We start from the raw sequence: 17127 nt of genomic DNA on the forward strand, positions 1-17127 counted from the left end.
ATAGAAGGCCTCTTTTTTGTCCTCATCGGAAGCAAGGGTAGGTGCATAAGCACTAAGAACTGTTGCCGTCTGGTTGTTGACCAGCACCAGACGGAGGGTCATCAGGCGCTCACTGATTCCCACAGGGAGTTCAGAGAGCTGACTGATCAGTTGGTTCTTGATGGCAAAACCAACCCCATGGATCCTAGGCTCATCTGTGGCCTTTCCTTTCCAAAAGAAAGTGTATCCACCCTTTTCCTCCTTCAGATGACCTTCCTCTGCCCGCCGGGTTTCTGAAAGAGCAGCTATGTCAATCCGGCATCTTCTCAGTTCCCTGGCAATGATGGCGGTTCTCCTCTCCGGCCTATCACTGGTTACACTGTCCATTAGTGTGCGCACATTCCATGCTCCAAAATTCATGTTTTTGTGGTTTCGACCGCATATTGGTGATCCCTCTGAACGCGGTAATCCAGTCGGGAGGTTTGAGGCAGGCTATGTTTAGGGCACCTTTTCTAGCCCCTTCCCCATCAGGGGTGAGCAGAGTGGATCCTAAAAAGGGCTGCTCAGTCGTGGATGCAGCTACCGAAGAGCTCTATCTGCCTCGGTCCAGGAGCCCAACGATCATCTAACATCCACCGCCTGATGTGCCAGCTTGTGACTAGGGGCTTCCAGACTTCACAATCCTGCCCCCGTTGCCACTTACTGGTCGCCACAGGACTTTAATCCGGGATGTAAGGTGGATTCCCTGAAAAAGACGCCTGTGCGTGACTTTGTTTAAAGTGGGGAGACTGGTGCACAGACAGTCACCACACTGTCCTTGACAGATCGGGGTCAGAGTCCAGTGGCAAGGAGACCAAGACGACTGGTGACCCTTTTCTGCTGCAGCCTTCATCCGCCTTCCCAGCCGTTGTGACGCCACCCCTCAGGTCAGCCATCATCCTCCGCCTGGTCCACCGTTGAGGTCTTCACTATTTACCCATAGCTGGAGCTGTTTACCCACAGCCGGGACAGTGGTTGATGGGCAGTAGGGCGTGTCCACACACCGGTGGGCCTACATGCCACATCTCTGGGGCCCACTGCTGCTCCGAGATCCTGCACAACTTAGCCTGGGACCGCAAGGTGCCAGTTACCGTGTGTGGCCACGAGGAGGCGTGTGCAAGTCTTGGCAATGGAGAGGCTGTGTACCGGCTGAGGAGACTTACACACTCGGCTCCTCTTTTCACCCCCGGAAACAGAGGGCTAGCCGGTGGCGGTAGCTGAAAGCAGAAAAGTGGCAAGCAGAGGCAGCATGCAGCATGCACAAACTACAGGCACTACTACTCCAACACTACTGCACTGACGCATCACACGCCCTGTGCGCTGATGGAACACACACCCACAAAATGGCATGTTTGTAATGTAATGAAATGTAATGTAATGTTTTAACCATTATCAATTTTGATTCACTAGAGTAGTTTTAGAAACCGAAAACTAGTCTTTGAAAAAAAAAAATTCTAGAGTTAAACACTAAAACAGTCATCATGCCAGTAAGCTTGTGACGTACACTCCCACTATACTGTATGCATATTAATTAGAGGGAAATTGTTTTCTCCGCAGAGCTTTTTCCATTGTGCCAGGCAAAACTGGTATTGCATATTTACGATAAATAAAATATATTTTTTTAATAAATTTACTTGAAAGTGTTGCGTCAGTTCCTCTTTCTCAGTTTTTTTTACACATATATCCATAGTGTATCTATAGTGTAAGCATTTTCGTCACATCTTGTGAGAACCATGTTAGATATAAATAATTTTTATGATTCAACTATTTCCCCACAGTAACAATTTCCCAGCAGCATTTTGCCGTATTTATCGTTTACACGGTGGCTTTTCCGGTCAGCTGACTTAGCGCGCAGGAATCTGGCGCTTGTCATAGGTGGCTTGTGTCACGTGATGGCATGTTTAGTTTCACTTCCGCACTTTGGTAACTGTTCTGCTTACATCACGTTTGCAGGTCGGCTGGCGTTAAAAGCATTTCCTTTAAAGAGATAATCATCCTACTAAAGCAGCCAAGACGTTTATAAACTTATGTGATGATGTCATAATTTGACTTGAGGACACATGTGAAGCAACGTGTCCATTAAAGTCAACCAGGAAGTGGCGTGAACGCTGCGACGTTGGCTACTTGATTGGACGCCAAACTGCAGCTAAAAGCAGAAATGCAGGTACGTTAGCGAGATACTGCTCACACTTTCCCCTTGATCCATATTTATTAAGCTTAGCAAAAAGCATCCTACGTTTAGAAGCTGTTACTACTGTTACGATTGCAGTTCAAGTGTTTATTTACTGATGAAACATACACGCACCAGTACAATAAGTTCTTTGCTTGGATCGTTAAATGGTCACAAGGAGGATCTTTGCTCATCGGTAGACTTCATTATCCATTAACACGAAACGTCATCACCATATCTTTGAAGCCGTTAAATGCCACGTTGTTTTTGAGTCCATTAGTACTTTGAATCAATACTGTATTTTGCTCATGTAGATTTTCAGACGTTTCCGTTACATAGATACTATGTACATGCACGCTACAATCACAGTAAAAATGTTTTATTCGTATTAAAAAAACGACCTAAAATATTATTGCAATGCTAGGTAAATAAATTTGATGTAATACTGACCGGAAAAACTGCTCCCTTGAAAAAAATGAGAAGTCCTAAATCTGTTTGAATTAGATTTCATAATTCAAAAGTAGAAGTAGAATTAGTATTTTATTTGCATTCTTTCCTCTAGTAGTGTCTTACTATGGGTCATATTCTTATGTACTTAAAAGGGAAATACAACTGAAATGTACTTAGGCTGTGATTCTTTTGATTACCACCAGAGGGGGTGATGGACACTTAATTTTGTATTTTTTCAGAGTTTGACGCATCCCATCGGAAGGTGTCTCTTGGTGTGGACACTGGTGGTCCAGCTGGTCCTGCAAGGAAGTGGAGCGTACGCTGACAGCACCACCAAAAACTGTAAACTTACATTTGAGTCCGAGTCGGAACGCAAAGTCCTCCAGCGAATAGAGTCGCTCGGTCACAGGAAGTAAGTCAAGCTCCGACGCCCACGAGCAATGCAAACGTTCACTAATGTAAATCTCCCTCACGATAGCTTTTCAGCGGAGGCCAAGATTGGAGAGGCCAAGTACTCGTATGTTTTCCGGTTGTGCGCCGATGCAGGCGGGGTTCCCGGAGCCGGCGTCATTCAAGTGGAAGGACCGAAAACTGAGAAGAAAATCACCGTGATTGGCATGTACAACGCAACAGAAGTCATCGGAGGAAGTGAGTTGCTGTTCAAACCAAATACGCAACGTCCCCACCGTTTTATATGGGCACATATTGACATATTAAGCGTCCATTCGATTCTTTCAGCATGATTCTGTCATTTGTCCTCTCTCATTGTAGTTCCTAAATTTCCTTTTTTTTTGGACTTCTTCCTTGTAGGCGACTATGTGTGGCTCCTCTACGGCAACGGAGAAAATTACGATACCCACTGTTCTCAGGAACAGCGAAAAGCCATCCTGATGATTTTCTGCAACCGGAATTTTGAAGTGGTGAGTAGGTGGATTTAGAACACAGACAAAAAAATGGAAGGCCATTCCTGTGCTGGGAAAGAAGGTGTCTTACAAATGCATTCATCGTCATTACCATATAGTCATTGCAAACAAAACGCCAGAGACGGGCTAGGCAATCATATCTGTGTCACACAAAAGCCGCAGAAACAAGGTATAAAGATTTTTTTTTTTTAAGGTATTTTACCAACATCTATTTTCAGGGCCAGCTGGAGATTGTGCAAGAGAACAGGGAACGGGTGCAGAACTGCTTCTACCAGTTCAAGCTTGAGACCAGTGCCGTGTGTCCGCCTCTTGAGTACAAACTCAGCACCGGCTCCATCATACTCATTGTGTGAGTACATCGCAGGACGGGATGTAATACACTCAACCTACTAAAAAAATACTCTGAACAAAGCCACCTGTCAGTTATGAGGGTGTGCACACTTGTGCAAAGACATTATCTCTATTTTAACTGGGAAAAAAAATAATTTGCATATGGGTAAAAGGACAAAACGTCTCCTGGCATTTGAACACATGGTGTGTAGATTTTTCCTATCCACTCTGAGTACACCATTTCTCATTCTCAATTCATCTTCCAGCGTGGTCTGTCTTGTGGCCGTATACCTGATTGGAGGGTTCCTCTACCAGCGGCTCATCGTGGGGGCTAAAGGCATGGAGCAGTTTCCCAACTATGCTTTCTGGAGAGAGGTCGGCAATCTCTCGGCAGTAAGTCCCGAGTCGCCGTCAACGTTGTCGCATCAACTCCAACTTCGAGTTGTGTGAATGCTAAAGATGCTCGCACGCGTTATTCCTATTTTCAATTTAACGTAATCAAAAATTTCACATCACCCAGGCATGATTTTTCTCCAGAGTTTACTAACGTTCTGCACACACGATCCTCTCAACAGGACGGTTGCGACTTTGTGTGCCGCTCACGAGATCGAGAGGAGCCTCCGACTTACACGGGGGTGTCCACTGAGCCCCTGGACGAGGAGCCAGAAGAAAGGGATGACCACTTGTTACCGATGTAACCCGGTGGCCAGTCAATAGCTTTTCACTGTGTGACTTTACTGAGAGCTTTGATGAAACTCCGTTCTCGGTCCGCTTTGAGTGCACGTTTGTTACCTCGCTGGATGGTAAGCAAACGAGGGATTCGTCCAGGTTTACGATGAGGCTTCGTCTCAAGAAATCTGAAGAAACCTAAGTTTCTACCTGCTTAGCCTGATACAATATAATTAGCATTTTTTTCCCCCCATGCTTATGTCAGAGAATGTTAAAACTATCTACTGTGGGCCATGAAAGTCTGCTGCTCCTTTAAACTTTAGTTTAGGACGGGTTACATAATGTGAATGTTCATATTTAGCTATGACGGACGGGGCTTGGGCTTTAACACCGCTGAATTAAATGGTTTCAATTCTCTTGGTCACAAACTGTTACAGTTAGAATATGACCTACATATTTAATAAATAAATAAAACAGCTACTAATTAATCCAAATCAGTTCCCTTTACATCTCTCTAAAGGCAAATGTACGCAGATGTATGAAAATAATACACATAGTACGTGTGAGTATATTTTGATAAAATACATACACTTTTACTGCAAAAGACCAAAGTTGATAGAAAACGTTATTTAACTCCATATGATGTCAAGGGACATCCAATGAAATAAATGAGAATGACTTGTTTTGTTTTCTACATTCATTTAATTTCATTAAAAATTGAAACGAGAAAACATCCCATGATGTCACTGCTTGGTTTGCATCAATTTCAGCGTTGTTTAATATTATTTAGTGACTAATCTGTGGGAGTCCTGGATCAATCCAAAAAAATGTTTGTTTACGCCATAATAGTTTGTACTTTTTGGGATTCAAATATATGTGGACGTTTTCTGTATGCAGTGCTGTTTAAATAATAAAAAAGAACATTTCATGCTCATTCTTTTTAAAGCAACAACTTTATCGGAGGAATTTTCCTTAATTTTCCTTCTTATTGACTGAATATCATGGTCCGAACGCCCTCGACAAAGTAAATGCTAAAGGTAAACCGTCCAGTAGATGGCAGCATTGCTTAAATCATTCACACAGCTCCAAACATTCCAGCGAGGAAGAAGATGAAGAATCGACCTGTTGGGGGGCGGTTTATCTTTTTAGAACCAAAAAGCCAATAAAAGGCTTTTCGCGTCTGGGTTTCAAATCGAAACCGTCGGGATTACAAATCCCTGCAAATAGGAGTGAAATTTGACCAAGAAAAGAGGTAAAGACACAAGCACGCCTTTTCGAGATTGCACACGCTCATGATGACTTCTTGCATGTTTGCTCGCAATGTAGCTGTAAATGCTAGCGCGGCTAGTTAGCCCCTAGGAAGCGAATCATCAACTTTCACCATGGCCGTCGCTTGATCCCATAAACGTCCGTATTTTTCTGCTCATTTAAATTTATACTCAGCATTTTAAGGGTCATACTTAGCCAAATCTATTGTTCGCCCGAGCGTGGTAGCCTTTTAGCTGGACGGACCAAGCCCAATAATGCTTTTTATTTTTATCGTGTTTTACACTCCCAGGTTGACTTCTTTCGGAAATCGAAAATCACGTTGTTGGTGGTCAGGTCCTTCAGTGCGCTTCGGTCGGCTCAGTCTTCTGCTTTTTAAAGAACACTGTTTCGTGATAAGCATCTGCATGAAAAAAAAAAGTTAGTTCCTGCCAGTTGTGTGGACGCACCGCAGCATCAGCACCCTGGATCAGTTGCAACCTTTTGTCTGGTGTGTCCATTGATTCGATTTTATTGACACTGCTCACTATTTCTAGTAGCCAAAATGGATGCAAGTGAGGACCAAAACACCGGCACTAGCACAAACAACAGCAACACCACCACCACTACCACCGGCACCAGCAGTACCACCAATGGAAACCCTCAAACAAGCAGAACCTCCCGCCCACCGCAGATAGCCCACATGTCCCTCTACGAGCGACAGGCTGTGCAGGTTCGAGCTCCTTTGCATACGGCGCGAAATCCACGATTGCATTCTGTATCTAACGACATTCTCGTTTTTAGGCTCTCCAAGCCTTGCAGAGACAGCCGAACGCGGCGCAGTACTTCCAGCAACTCATGCTACAGCAGCAGATCAACAACGCTCAACTGCATAACCTGGCCGCTGTGCAACAGGTAGGCAGGAATCAGAAGTACACAATTCCTCCACATTAGCAAGGCAATCCAATGTTTCCTTATTTTTGGTGTACCACTTCTTCCTCAACAGTAAAAAAAATACTATTAGTGGAAATTCTGGTTAAAATATCCTGTGCTTGTTTTAGGGATTTTTTCATGTTTTTTTTTTTTCCAACCAGGCTACACTCGCCGCGAGCCGCCAGTCTAACACGCCGAGTAGCAGCATCTCCCAGGCGGCCACCACTGTACACTTTCTTATCACCACTTGTTTGCATTGATCTGCGAACTCGACATCTGAATCAGAATGAATGTTTTTACCCCCAGGTGAATCTCAGCACCACATCAGCAGGGGGAGCCGGCGTAACTCCCCGTCCCCACGGGACAGCCACCTCCGCGACAACAACTGCCCTCAACCAGTCAGTGTTGTTGGGGGGAAACACGCCAGGACAGGGGCAGATGTATCTTCGGGTGAGTCGATACAACGCGGATAAGTTGTGCTGCCTGGCTCAATGTAACAACGAGACTCTGTCCTGCAGGTGAACCGTTCCCTCAGGGCTCCTCTGGCCTCACAGCTCATCTTCATGCCCGGGGGCACAGCAACAGCTACCGTGGCAACAGTGGCCCAGACCCAGCAGCAACAGCAGCAGCAGACCGAAGCTCCTACCTCAGCCAACGCTCACCCAGAAAGTGATCAGGTTGGAGCAACATCACACTCAAGTCAAGTCAACTTATTGTTTTATTAACAGTGCTGGCTTTCAGTACTGTAGACTAAGCTTGCAGGAACCAAAAGGAAACTTTGTTTTGTCTCCCAGGTGCAGAATTTGGCCCTGCACTGTGTGTCCACTCCCAGAGCAATCGCCATCAAGTCGGAGGTCCCCGACAGAAAAGAGCCGGGCGCCTTTCCGCTCAGTCAGCAGCAGCAAGCGGCCAAATCGTCGGGCAACGCGATCGCCGTCAAAGGTTCCATCCAGCCGGCGATGGCCGCTCCCGCGGCCTCGGTGGCGCCCTCCGCCTCCCCAGCGCTCCCCCTTTCCCAGCTCCTCCTGTCACCCTCGGCCGCTCCCGTCATCCTGGTGCCTACCTCCAGTGTGCCCACCTCCACCCACGGCTACTCCATCAGCTCGGTGGCGCCCAAAGCCAACGTCAACACGCAGACGCTGGTGGTGCAGCCCCTCCAGCAGGCCGCCGCAGACAAAGGTCCCGTACCCATCCAGCCCAAGACGGTGCACGGACACCGCTTACCCATGCAGGTTTCCCCCCGCCAGCCGCTCCCAATTCTCCCGGCGCCGCCCGGCAACAGCCAAGCGGCCCACAACCACCCGCACATTCCCGTGCAGCTGGTGGGGGCCCGGCAGTGTATGGCGGGCGGCGTGCAGGCTGTGGCCCTTGCGCAGGTGCGAAACGTGGCAGCCCAGGAGAACCTGAACACCGTCTCGCACAACACTTCCGCACCTGTGGTAAGCTCATTCGGAATCTGTTCCTTAAGCGAGCTTGAGCGACGGCTGTAAATAAACTTTTTCTGATAGAACAAGTCCATCAATGGCTCTCTGAAGAGAAAGTCAGACTGCGAAGCACCCAACGAGACGACGACGGTATCTTCAGAATCTGCTCCCAATAAGGACGCCACTCCTGCTTTAACTCCAGCACCCACAAAGGAATCTGGTACGTAAACTCGGGCTTGACCGATATGGATTTTTGTCAGGATAATGCTGAGTATATAAAATCTATACGTGTATCACTAATAACCAAATTCAACTTTACTCCAATTCTTTCCTTCCATCCTCAGCAGCTCCCCCTTCCGCAGCCTCCTTCCTGTTGGCGCCCAGCCTGCCTCTCCCGCTGTCGAGGGGCGTCCACGGCGACAAAGAGCGGGCGCCGCTCCCCCAGGCCGTGGTCAAGCCGCAAGTCCTCACCCACCTCATCGAGGGCTTCGTCATCCAGGAGGGAGCCGAGCCTTTCCCCGTAAGACTTTATCGTCAGCGCCTTTCTTAATGACATTGTCGTTTTCAAAAAACCACCACGCGGGCAGCCGTCTCCATTAGTTTTATTGACATTTCAGACAAATAATATTTCACTTGATGAAGACTGTAACTGAATTTAATGACGTGCCAAACAATTTCAGCCTCACTACATAAACTCCCTCTCAGGCCGCTCGCCTTGGAAATGGCTCCGCCCACCCTCTCCCCTCATTACTTGCCTGGACTAATGGTTCCAAAATAATCATTTGTGCTGCATAAACAGCAAAATATTCCGCAACACTTGTTGATGATGCGGGTGATAAATATTGAAGCCTTGTTAAGTTGGCATATCTTGAACAGTGTTTTTTGTTTGTTTAATTTGGAAGGTCGCAGGGCTCCTCAAAGATCGGGACTTTGCACTGGGCGCCCGCGCCGAAAACGGCCCACCTTGTAAGTGACTTAACGCTAACACACACACAATAAGGTTGTGTGAATTCACCTGTGTGAATAAGGTTCCCTCAATGCCGTACCTTTCCCCCTTTTCTTTTAGTATTGAAGTGTGAGTACTGCTCGAGCCTGGCGCCAGCCAACCAGTTCCGAGGAACCAAGAGGTTCTGTTCCAACACCTGCGCAAAGAGGTACGCCTCCACTGAGTAAAATGCAGGTTGGATTGCTCTATGATGGCGCCACAATTTGAACCTTGGCCAAGTTTTTGTTGTTCACACCAGACTTTAATGAAGATGAGTTTTAGAGCACGGGATTAGTTATCTTCTCTTGGGTCTGACTACAACTCAATGTGTCTTTGTTGTGAACAGGTACAACATAAGCTTCCGAAAACGCTACAAGTCGAGCAGGGGACGAAGCGATGACGCGACGCCGGCGCCCCCTCTGGCCACGACTGAGAATGCGACCAGGCGCCGCGGGCCCCCTCGCCGCAGCAGCTCAAACAGCAGCAAGTTGTCCAGCCAGCATCTAAACGTTAAGGTAACAAAGAATTCAAAAACGGGCATTTCGGGTTCATTGGAGACGTCCCGTTGACTCGTCCGGGTGTTTTAGTGCCGCTCCGACTCCAGCCGCTCGGAGGACGCGTCCAGCGACGGGGACGAGGAGGAAGAGGACATGCCGTCTCTTTCTCCCAGCTCCTCTCACTCGCGCTCGTGCTCCAGAGCCGAGCAGGATAATGCTCCCCAGTCGGACACCGCCTCGGCTCCCGGGAGCCTCCCCATGGAGACGGCCGGCTTCCTGTCGGCCACTCCGGCCCAGTGGAGCGTAGAGGAAGTCTGCAGGTTCATCTCGTCGCTTCAAGGTTGGAACACTCATTTTGACATTTTACGAAGCAAGACTCGTGTTTAAAAAAAAAAAAAAAAAAATCCTTGCGTGTCTAGGCTGCGAGGAGCTGGCCGCTCACTTCTTGTCGCAGGAAATCGATGGGCAGGCGCTACTGCTTCTCCGAGAGGACCATCTCATCTCCACCATGAACATCAAGTTGGGACCCGCCCTCAAGATCTGTGCCTCTATCAACAGCCTGCGCGAGTGAGCTGTCTTATTTGGATTTTCGGCACCACACAATGATTGACAGTTTACATTCTGGACCTTGAATGTGCCAAAACACATTTGGCTTTTTTGGCTGGAGAATGAGTGACGACATTAACCATATTAAGTGCACTAACCCCATAGTGAGAACTTGGATTTGGTTAAGTGGTAGCAAGGTTACCTTCACATGAGACACGTTGCCTTCTTGAAAATGGTGCTTCAAATTTTTTTTGTTACAAGTTCCTGTCCGACAAGCAGGGAGTCGTTCAAAACGGTGTCTTAAAGTTTAGTTTTGTATCTTTTACAATTTTTACTCAAAAAGAATTTTTCATGACAAGTTTTAGGAGCTATAAACAACTAAACGTGCCGTGTCAAAGTTCCAGGACTGGCGTCACAAGACATGCAAGTAACGCAAAACATTTCAAATCTTCTCATTGAAATAAAAGAAAATGCCATTGTGCTCCTTCCTTCATTAATTGTTCTTTGCAGAGAATAAGAACTATATGCCTGTAAGTCTTAATGTGCTGCGCCACCGTTTGTGTTCCCTGACGCTCGAGAGAGAAAATCTATTCAAATATAATTCAAGCGATACCAGTCCTGGAACTTTGGCCACTCGTTGCAACCTGAATACGGGCCGATGTGAGTTAGCGTTTTGTATTCCTTCACTTTGCAATAAGCAGACCCACGATTATTTATTCACATTTTATCCGTCATTCAGTTCACGGTCGTTCGATGTAGGAGCGTACAAAAAACAAACATGGATGGCATCTGTTACTTGATAAGTTGGTAAACAAATCAGACAAACCGTCATTCCACAGCATCCACTCTGACCGGATGCCTTTCAAGTTTACATCTGTATGAAAGTCTGTATTTCCTTTTGCCTAAACCTTAAAATAAAACATTTCATAGAGAAAGCTTAATAAAAAATCTTGAGTATACAAGTTTTGTTTCTTTTCATGTGCAAAGCGAAATATGTAACAGTTGGTTGTGGGAAAAGTGCACAGGTAAAAAAAAAAAAAAAAAGTGGACTGCCTTTTTGTTCTAATCAGAAGATGGTGTAGCTGTTGGCCTCCCCGTAGCCGGCCTCTTGCAGGTAGCGCTCCAGGTTGACCGCCAGCGCCCCCTTGAGGACTTTATCCGGGGCGCTCTTCTCCCCTGACACCAGTTTGCGGGTCACGTCGGCTAACGAGGGGCGATCCGCTTCTTTCCACTGGCAGCAAGCCTTAATGATGGCGTAGCTGTGGAGAAATTATAAAGTTGAGAACCTACATTTGACTTTTGGAGCGAGCGCCGGATTCCTTACAGGGCGTTGGAGCAGTTGGGATGCTTCTTCAGACTTTTGCCCCGCTGGTGGAACTGGAGGAGCTCATTAACGGGGATCTCGGCAAACGGAGCTTCTCCTACACAGGCAAACAATTTGGATAAATACTGTAAAATATTAGATGATCAAATTTTGAGCCCGACTTACCCAGTGTTGCCATTTCATACAGTAAGATGCCAAAAGACCATCTAGAGAGAAAAAAAAGTCAGGGTGGATGGAAGAGGTCAAAGGGCAAACAACCAGCTGGCGCACTCACAAGTCACTGCTGGGCCCGACAGTTCTTCTGGCTAAAATCTCCGGCGCCTGCCATTTCTTCATGCTGGGGTCATCCTTTTGCGTGGATGCTTGGTTCTTGCGTGTGAAGACCCCGTGAAGCCCCCACAGCTTGGCCGTGTGCGCCTGGCTGACCAGGACGCTGCGGGCTCGGATGTTCCCGTGCAGGAGATCTTTGCTGTGGAGGTACGTCTGGAGAGAAAACGTTTTGTGAATTCATTATCATCACCCGGCTAAGTTTAGATTGAAAGGTCAACACAGATTCATAAAACACGATTAATAATTACACCAATTTGATTGGACCCTCAAATAATGTTTACAAACCAGCGCTGAGAGCACATGTTGGGCCATGGTAAATATTCGCCTCTCTGTCATCTCACACGGAGGATTCACGTCTTCCTGCGTGAGACAAATGCAACGTTTACTTTTACGTTGACAGCGCTAAATTCCGCCGTTCGACTGACCCGTCTGCACCGCCACAGGAAGCTGAGCAGGTCCCGGTTCTCCAACTCCTCCACCGCTGTCACCAGCGGGGCCCGCAAGGAGACCACGCCCAACAGCTCGGGTAAGAACGGGTGCGGCCCCAGCTGGGCCAGGAAGGACGCAAAGCCCAGGAAGTTGTGCCTCTCGGTGGCATCGGCCGAGTCTGCCGCCGGACAGGAAGTTCACACAGGTCCATGTAAGTAAGCTTCACGCAAATCTCATACTAGTGAGGGCATAGAAGGTTCAAAGGGGTCCCCCACCTTTAAGAACTCGTAGGACCACGTTCCTGTTCTCCATGCGGGCCCTGTAGAGGGACACGGAGGAGTTGGAGCGCAAGGGGAAGCAACCCGGCAGCGGGTTGACCAAGTTGAAGGACTCGGGCAGCCTCTGGCGCGGCAGCTCCCTGGGCTGGATCACGACTTCCGACGCCGGCTTGTAGGCTTGGGCGCCCGACGACAGCGGAGGCATATCCACGGACAGGGAGAGCTTTTTGGAGGCGTACATGCTGGGCGGCTGAAAGGTGGAGTACGTGTTGGGCATGTCCAAAGCGATGCTTTCGTGCTCCAGAACATTGATGCCGGGTGGAGCTGCGTGAAGACCAAAAGAATCAGCACAGTCCAGTCACGATGCCGTGAAAAATAAGCAGCGGTACCATCGATGCCGTGCAGATCCCGCCTGAAGGTGGGCCTGGTGGTGCTGAGACGGATGCGCTCGACCTTCTCCGGACAGAAGCGCAGCAGGAGGATGAAGACCAGCGTGACCACAAAGATGGCCAGCAGCAGAATGGGCACGATTATCACTTCCTTCTCATACACACGAATCTCTGACCCAGGAAGAAAAAAAAAGAGTGGTGAGATGATCACAAAGTGTATTTTAATCTCTTTCCGGAACATTTTGACCTGACTCCTGCTCTTTTATAGTTAATATAAAATCCGTAAAATTTTAATCACCAATAATTGACGTCTAACCTATAAGACCGTTAAGAGGAAAAATAAATTATACATTACAAAAAAATAACTGAAAGAATGCGGTTGCTGGTTACAAATTACTGCCCAAAAGTCACGAAACCAAAAGCGACTTATTTGAGACACGAAAAATGTACATTTTTAAAAATGCTGTCAAGTATTTAGCTCACCACAGATTGTGTCTCCTGGTTGGCAGCGGAAGTCTGCGTTTGATATTGACGACATCCTGTCAAAGCGGTGAGCCTGCAAAAAGTAAGGGCAGTTTATTTGCATAACACAGGGCAAATAGTTTGCTCCATGGTCAATCAGGCTTTATAGACACTAAGATTAGACTGAGGAGATTTTAGGACCGACCGGTGTGGTGGGTTCCAATCAGAACTCGAGCAGCGACATTCTGAAGCAGTTGTAGCTGTTGGATGGATTTTTGTTGTTATTGCCGTTCAGGCCTCAAAAAGCACCTTAACAATAGTCTGGTGCGCTAAAAATGAATAAAGTGTGAACAAGCTTTTCCATGTCTTGTTTGTTCAAGCGACACGAGTCAAACACATGAAATAAACATGGAAAATTGGATTTCTTGCTGGGCTGATTGCAAGTCACAATATTAGGAACATTGACATAACTCTTTACGAAGATAACAATGTTCATCTTTAATAAATTAATGTGTATTGTGGTTGTGGCGATAATACATTTAGGTCGATTATTAGTGATTTTCAACCACTGTGCCGTGACGCATTGGTGTGTCGTGACATCATCGTGTGTGCGCTGCAGGAAATGATCTAGTTTCACTTAATTGGTCCAGGAATGATTTATTTATGACAAATGTACAGCGGCAGGCAGAACAATTAATACTAAATAGCAATTCTGTGCGTGCAAATCTAAAATGTGTCAATTTAAACAAATTAAATTATTATTACATTTAAATAAAGTAATTAAAAATGTGTCAATTTAAATAAATTACATTTTTAATTAGGTAATTAATTAAATCAAAGTAATTTGTGGTTAGATTGTCAAGCGTGTATATTCAACACAGATTCACGGAAATCATATTCATATTTTACAGCTCTGGCCTAGATCTTTATCACTGACATGAATTAGAGTAGGTCTTTGCTGTGACCACATTATGCATGTGCTTGTACATTTAAAAATATTGACTAGCCAAACATGAATATGTAATAAAATGTAAATTACATAATGTATATATTTTTTAATATATTGTGCTGCAATACGATGACACGAGCTGTTTTCCTTTCAGACAGCGTCCTAACAATATGGTGCTTATTTACCTCAAAGCGTTCTACTGGGAAATTCTACAATGACGTGGAGGTAACCGTTTGGACGTCAGCGTGGGCGAACCTGTCCCTCTGCATTTCTGCCGGCGTTCCACACGCCCACGAAGGGGAAAACCACAAGTGGCACAAAAAGCATCCAGTCGCTAAACGTTAATCTTGAAAACGCTGTTATTCTCTTTAACGTCTTCTCGCCGCACATAATATAAAGCAGGATTTCAAATCGACATACAGGAGCAATAACATGGTCTTACCTTTTACTTTGACTTGTGTACTAAGTCCTCCAGAATAATTTTGCTTTTGCAGTCTTCATGGAGTAAGTTCCACATCGGTCCAATTGTGTGAGAAATCCTGGGTCGCTTCTACATGGTCTTGTTTTCCTGGGTCTGACTGTCAGGGGATCAGCATACACCTGTTTGTCTACGCTCTGACGTCTGTTTTTAACTCCGCCCTCCTCCCCAGCACCTTGCTCCTTCCTTCTTCCTTGCCCTCGCGGGGCAAATCAACACGCTTGTGACAGTCTTTGTTTGCTCTATTAATCTCCTCCTAGGCCGAGGCCCGCATCGGTCTTGTGGTGGCCCAACCTTTTTTGGCTTTGTGAAGAACTGGTCTGGCCACTCCCCGCCGCAGGCTTCGGATAAAAACCTTGGGGACGCGGCTGTCCCTGGAACCCGTACGACGAGCTCGGCGCCCTCGAGACAGTTACGTCAGCGATAAGCCTCGTCTTTGCGCTCTTCAAACACAAATAAGTGACCTTTGGCTTTTGAAGCAGCAACAATTTATTTTAAATGCAATCTACAGTGTGCACTGTTTGGTTTTGGCACACACAATTTTAAAAATGGTCTTGTGGCCTATTCCATTGTGATCAAAAGGCACAGTGCCTGAATCGCTGGTTTACAAACAAGGTTATGCAATATGAATTAGTGCATAGACAGACGTGGTTTTGAAAGCAGCTTTGTCTCACAGTTTGGCAGATGACATTTCAAAACGAACAGGCTGAGGGCCGTGCCACTTTTCACCTAAAAAAAAACAGTAAAACACATTGTACATTCGCAGGCCTGTTTTGTTCTTTTATTCGAACTACACCATCTCAAAATATGTGTTGCCATCTAGTGGTCAGCAATGGTATTACATTTCATATAAACGCATTAACTATACAAAGAAACGTTGGCAAAGATAAATCAAACTTTCTTACCAAGACAGTGGGCCATGACCTCAAATCTATCCGAACCAAAGAACATCTCAGCTTTGCCGTTGATGTGACACACCATCATGGGGAAGCCAAATGCCTGACAAGATAAAAATAAATAAATAAATGAAATCACATTAGACCGGAGACAGACAAATGAACCGACCCCATATTCCAGCGCGTCCTGAGTGCTTCTCTTCAGTTTGTCTTTAATTTCCTGAGTGGTGCAAAGCTTCTGCAACTCTTCCACTTCACTCCTGCCCAAGCCAGCTTTCTGTGCTGCCTGAAAAAAAGATGGCCAATAATCTTTTCATCCTCTTTCTTTTTCTTTGTGTGTGCTAATTCCTCAAGATGGGGTGCTACCTCAGCTAGTGACGTGGGCTGAGTGATATCTTTGTCCTGGCTCCAGATTCTTCTCCAGAGCTCTCTGGACACCTTCTCCACCTGCTGGTCTCCACCCGTCTCCTGCACTGCTTTCACAAAGCGCATTGCATTCAAGGAGCCTACGAGGAAACAAAATCACATCTCAACATAAGATATACAATAGTATGCAAATTGTAGTTATATTCATTTCGATATGACGCTCCATTTACTTGGCGTGTACCTTTATTGAACATGGCTTCCACAGGGTCTGAAGGAGGATGCAGCGGGACGTTGAAATATTCTGCCAGGCGAGCCAAGTCCTTGTTCATATACAAAAATTTGTTCGGAACCATTCCAGGGGGCTTGTTGCCTATCACGGTGAGACGTCAACTCAATAAAGTGGGAAGTAACAACAGTACAAATACTTTGGTATCACAGTGTTTGCACTTTAGTTCACAAGCTTACCAGCGCCTTGCATGACACCACCCAGAAACGCAGGTCTGAGTTTGAGATCAATATTCCACACAGTTCTGTAGCGGCACATGACCTGTAAACGAATCGCTTTAAATCGGCGTTGACATGGACACCAGCTCGTAATAGTATCGCCATTTATACCACGAATCAAATCAATAATAGACAAACCTCGAAGGCCAACCAGGAGTAGGGAGACACCACATCGTAGAACAACTCGATCACTTTCTTGGAGGTCATTTTCGACGTGTGCACTCGAGCAGGAAAGAAAGTATTGTTCACAACCTGCACAGTGTGTCAAAGTTCGAAGCGGCCACAAGCAATGTTGAACGTTATCCAAAACGCCTCTTGAACCGGCGTCACGGAGCCAAAACAAGTCAAATTTGATTCTGTAGCAAACTTAGGCAAGATTTGCACAGCGTTGATTGTTCGCAAGTTGTTTATATTGAATTATTAATTAGGTAAATTCTTCTTTTACTGTAAATACATTCGGCTCGAACGTATGTACTGCCCCCTATGGGAATGGGCTCCAGCGGCACGCTGAACATAAACAAATCTGGTTTAA

The 17127-nt window shown here is 46.3% G+C and overlaps 4 protein-coding genes across 9 annotated transcripts; 2 read left to right on the forward strand and 2 right to left on the reverse strand.

The window, feature by feature from the left end:
- Window positions 1-1911: 1911 nt before the first annotated feature.
- Window positions 1912-5494, forward strand: m6pr (mannose-6-phosphate receptor (cation dependent)). The gene is made up of 7 exons (XM_061290066.1): window positions 1912-2182; window positions 2878-3050; window positions 3117-3286; window positions 3449-3558; window positions 3780-3910; window positions 4158-4284; window positions 4467-5494. The coding sequence occupies exons 1-7, from the start codon at window positions 2177-2179 to the stop codon at window positions 4587-4589; spliced, it is 840 nt and encodes a 279-aa protein (XP_061146050.1). The 5' UTR covers window positions 1912-2176; the 3' UTR covers window positions 4590-5494.
- A 152-nt stretch (window positions 5495-5646) lies between these two features.
- Window positions 5647-11193, forward strand: phc1 (polyhomeotic homolog 1). 3 transcript variants are annotated; one of them, XM_061289924.1, is made up of 14 exons: window positions 5647-5812; window positions 6363-6538; window positions 6610-6720; window positions 6900-6965; window positions 7045-7188; window positions 7257-7415; window positions 7533-8177; window positions 8247-8382; window positions 8507-8682; window positions 9065-9128; window positions 9229-9316; window positions 9494-9662; window positions 9735-9984; window positions 10064-11193. In XM_061289924.1, exons 2-14 carry the CDS (start codon window positions 6371-6373, stop codon window positions 10213-10215), a joined length of 2328 nt encoding a protein of 775 aa, XP_061145908.1. In that variant the 5' UTR covers window positions 5647-5812; window positions 6363-6370; the 3' UTR covers window positions 10216-11193. The 3 variants fall into 3 exon arrangements, with proteins under 3 accessions (XP_061145908.1, XP_061145910.1, XP_061145909.1); XM_061289926.1 differs by having other exon boundaries at window positions 8510-8682; XM_061289925.1 differs by having other exon boundaries at window positions 6366-6538.
- Window positions 10900-15068, reverse strand: styk1b (serine/threonine/tyrosine kinase 1b). 4 transcript variants are annotated; one of them, XM_061290006.1, is made up of 12 exons: window positions 14794-15068; window positions 14537-14622; window positions 13608-13662; window positions 13424-13496; window positions 12941-13111; window positions 12549-12875; window positions 12270-12451; window positions 12130-12204; window positions 11789-11997; window positions 11680-11720; window positions 11515-11611; window positions 10900-11449 (listed from the first exon to the last, which is right to left on the reverse strand). In XM_061290006.1, exons 4-12 carry the CDS (start codon window positions 13476-13478, stop codon window positions 11257-11259), a joined length of 1350 nt encoding a protein of 449 aa, XP_061145990.1. In that variant the 5' UTR covers window positions 13479-13496; window positions 13608-13662; window positions 14537-14622; window positions 14794-15068; the 3' UTR covers window positions 10900-11256. The 4 variants fall into 4 exon arrangements, with proteins under 4 accessions (XP_061145990.1, XP_061145989.1, XP_061145988.1 ...); XM_061290005.1 differs by lacking the exon at window positions 14537-14622; XM_061290004.1 differs by lacking the exon at window positions 13608-13662.
- Window positions 15069-15300: 232 nt separating this feature from the next.
- Window positions 15301-17038, reverse strand: LOC133161516 (glutathione S-transferase kappa 1-like). Its single transcript, XM_061290086.1, has 7 exons — window positions 16734-17038; window positions 16557-16638; window positions 16333-16461; window positions 16092-16231; window positions 15895-16011; window positions 15735-15828; window positions 15301-15558 (listed from the first exon to the last, which is right to left on the reverse strand). The coding sequence occupies exons 1-7, from the start codon at window positions 16800-16802 to the stop codon at window positions 15500-15502; spliced, it is 690 nt and encodes a 229-aa protein (XP_061146070.1). The 5' UTR covers window positions 16803-17038; the 3' UTR covers window positions 15301-15499.
- Window positions 17039-17127: the final 89 nt, after the last annotated feature.

This window comes from Syngnathus typhle, linkage group LG10, assembly GCF_033458585.1.
Source record: "Syngnathus typhle isolate RoL2023-S1 ecotype Sweden linkage group LG10, RoL_Styp_1.0, whole genome shotgun sequence".
Lineage (NCBI taxonomy): Eukaryota > Metazoa > Chordata > Actinopteri > Syngnathiformes > Syngnathidae > Syngnathus > Syngnathus typhle.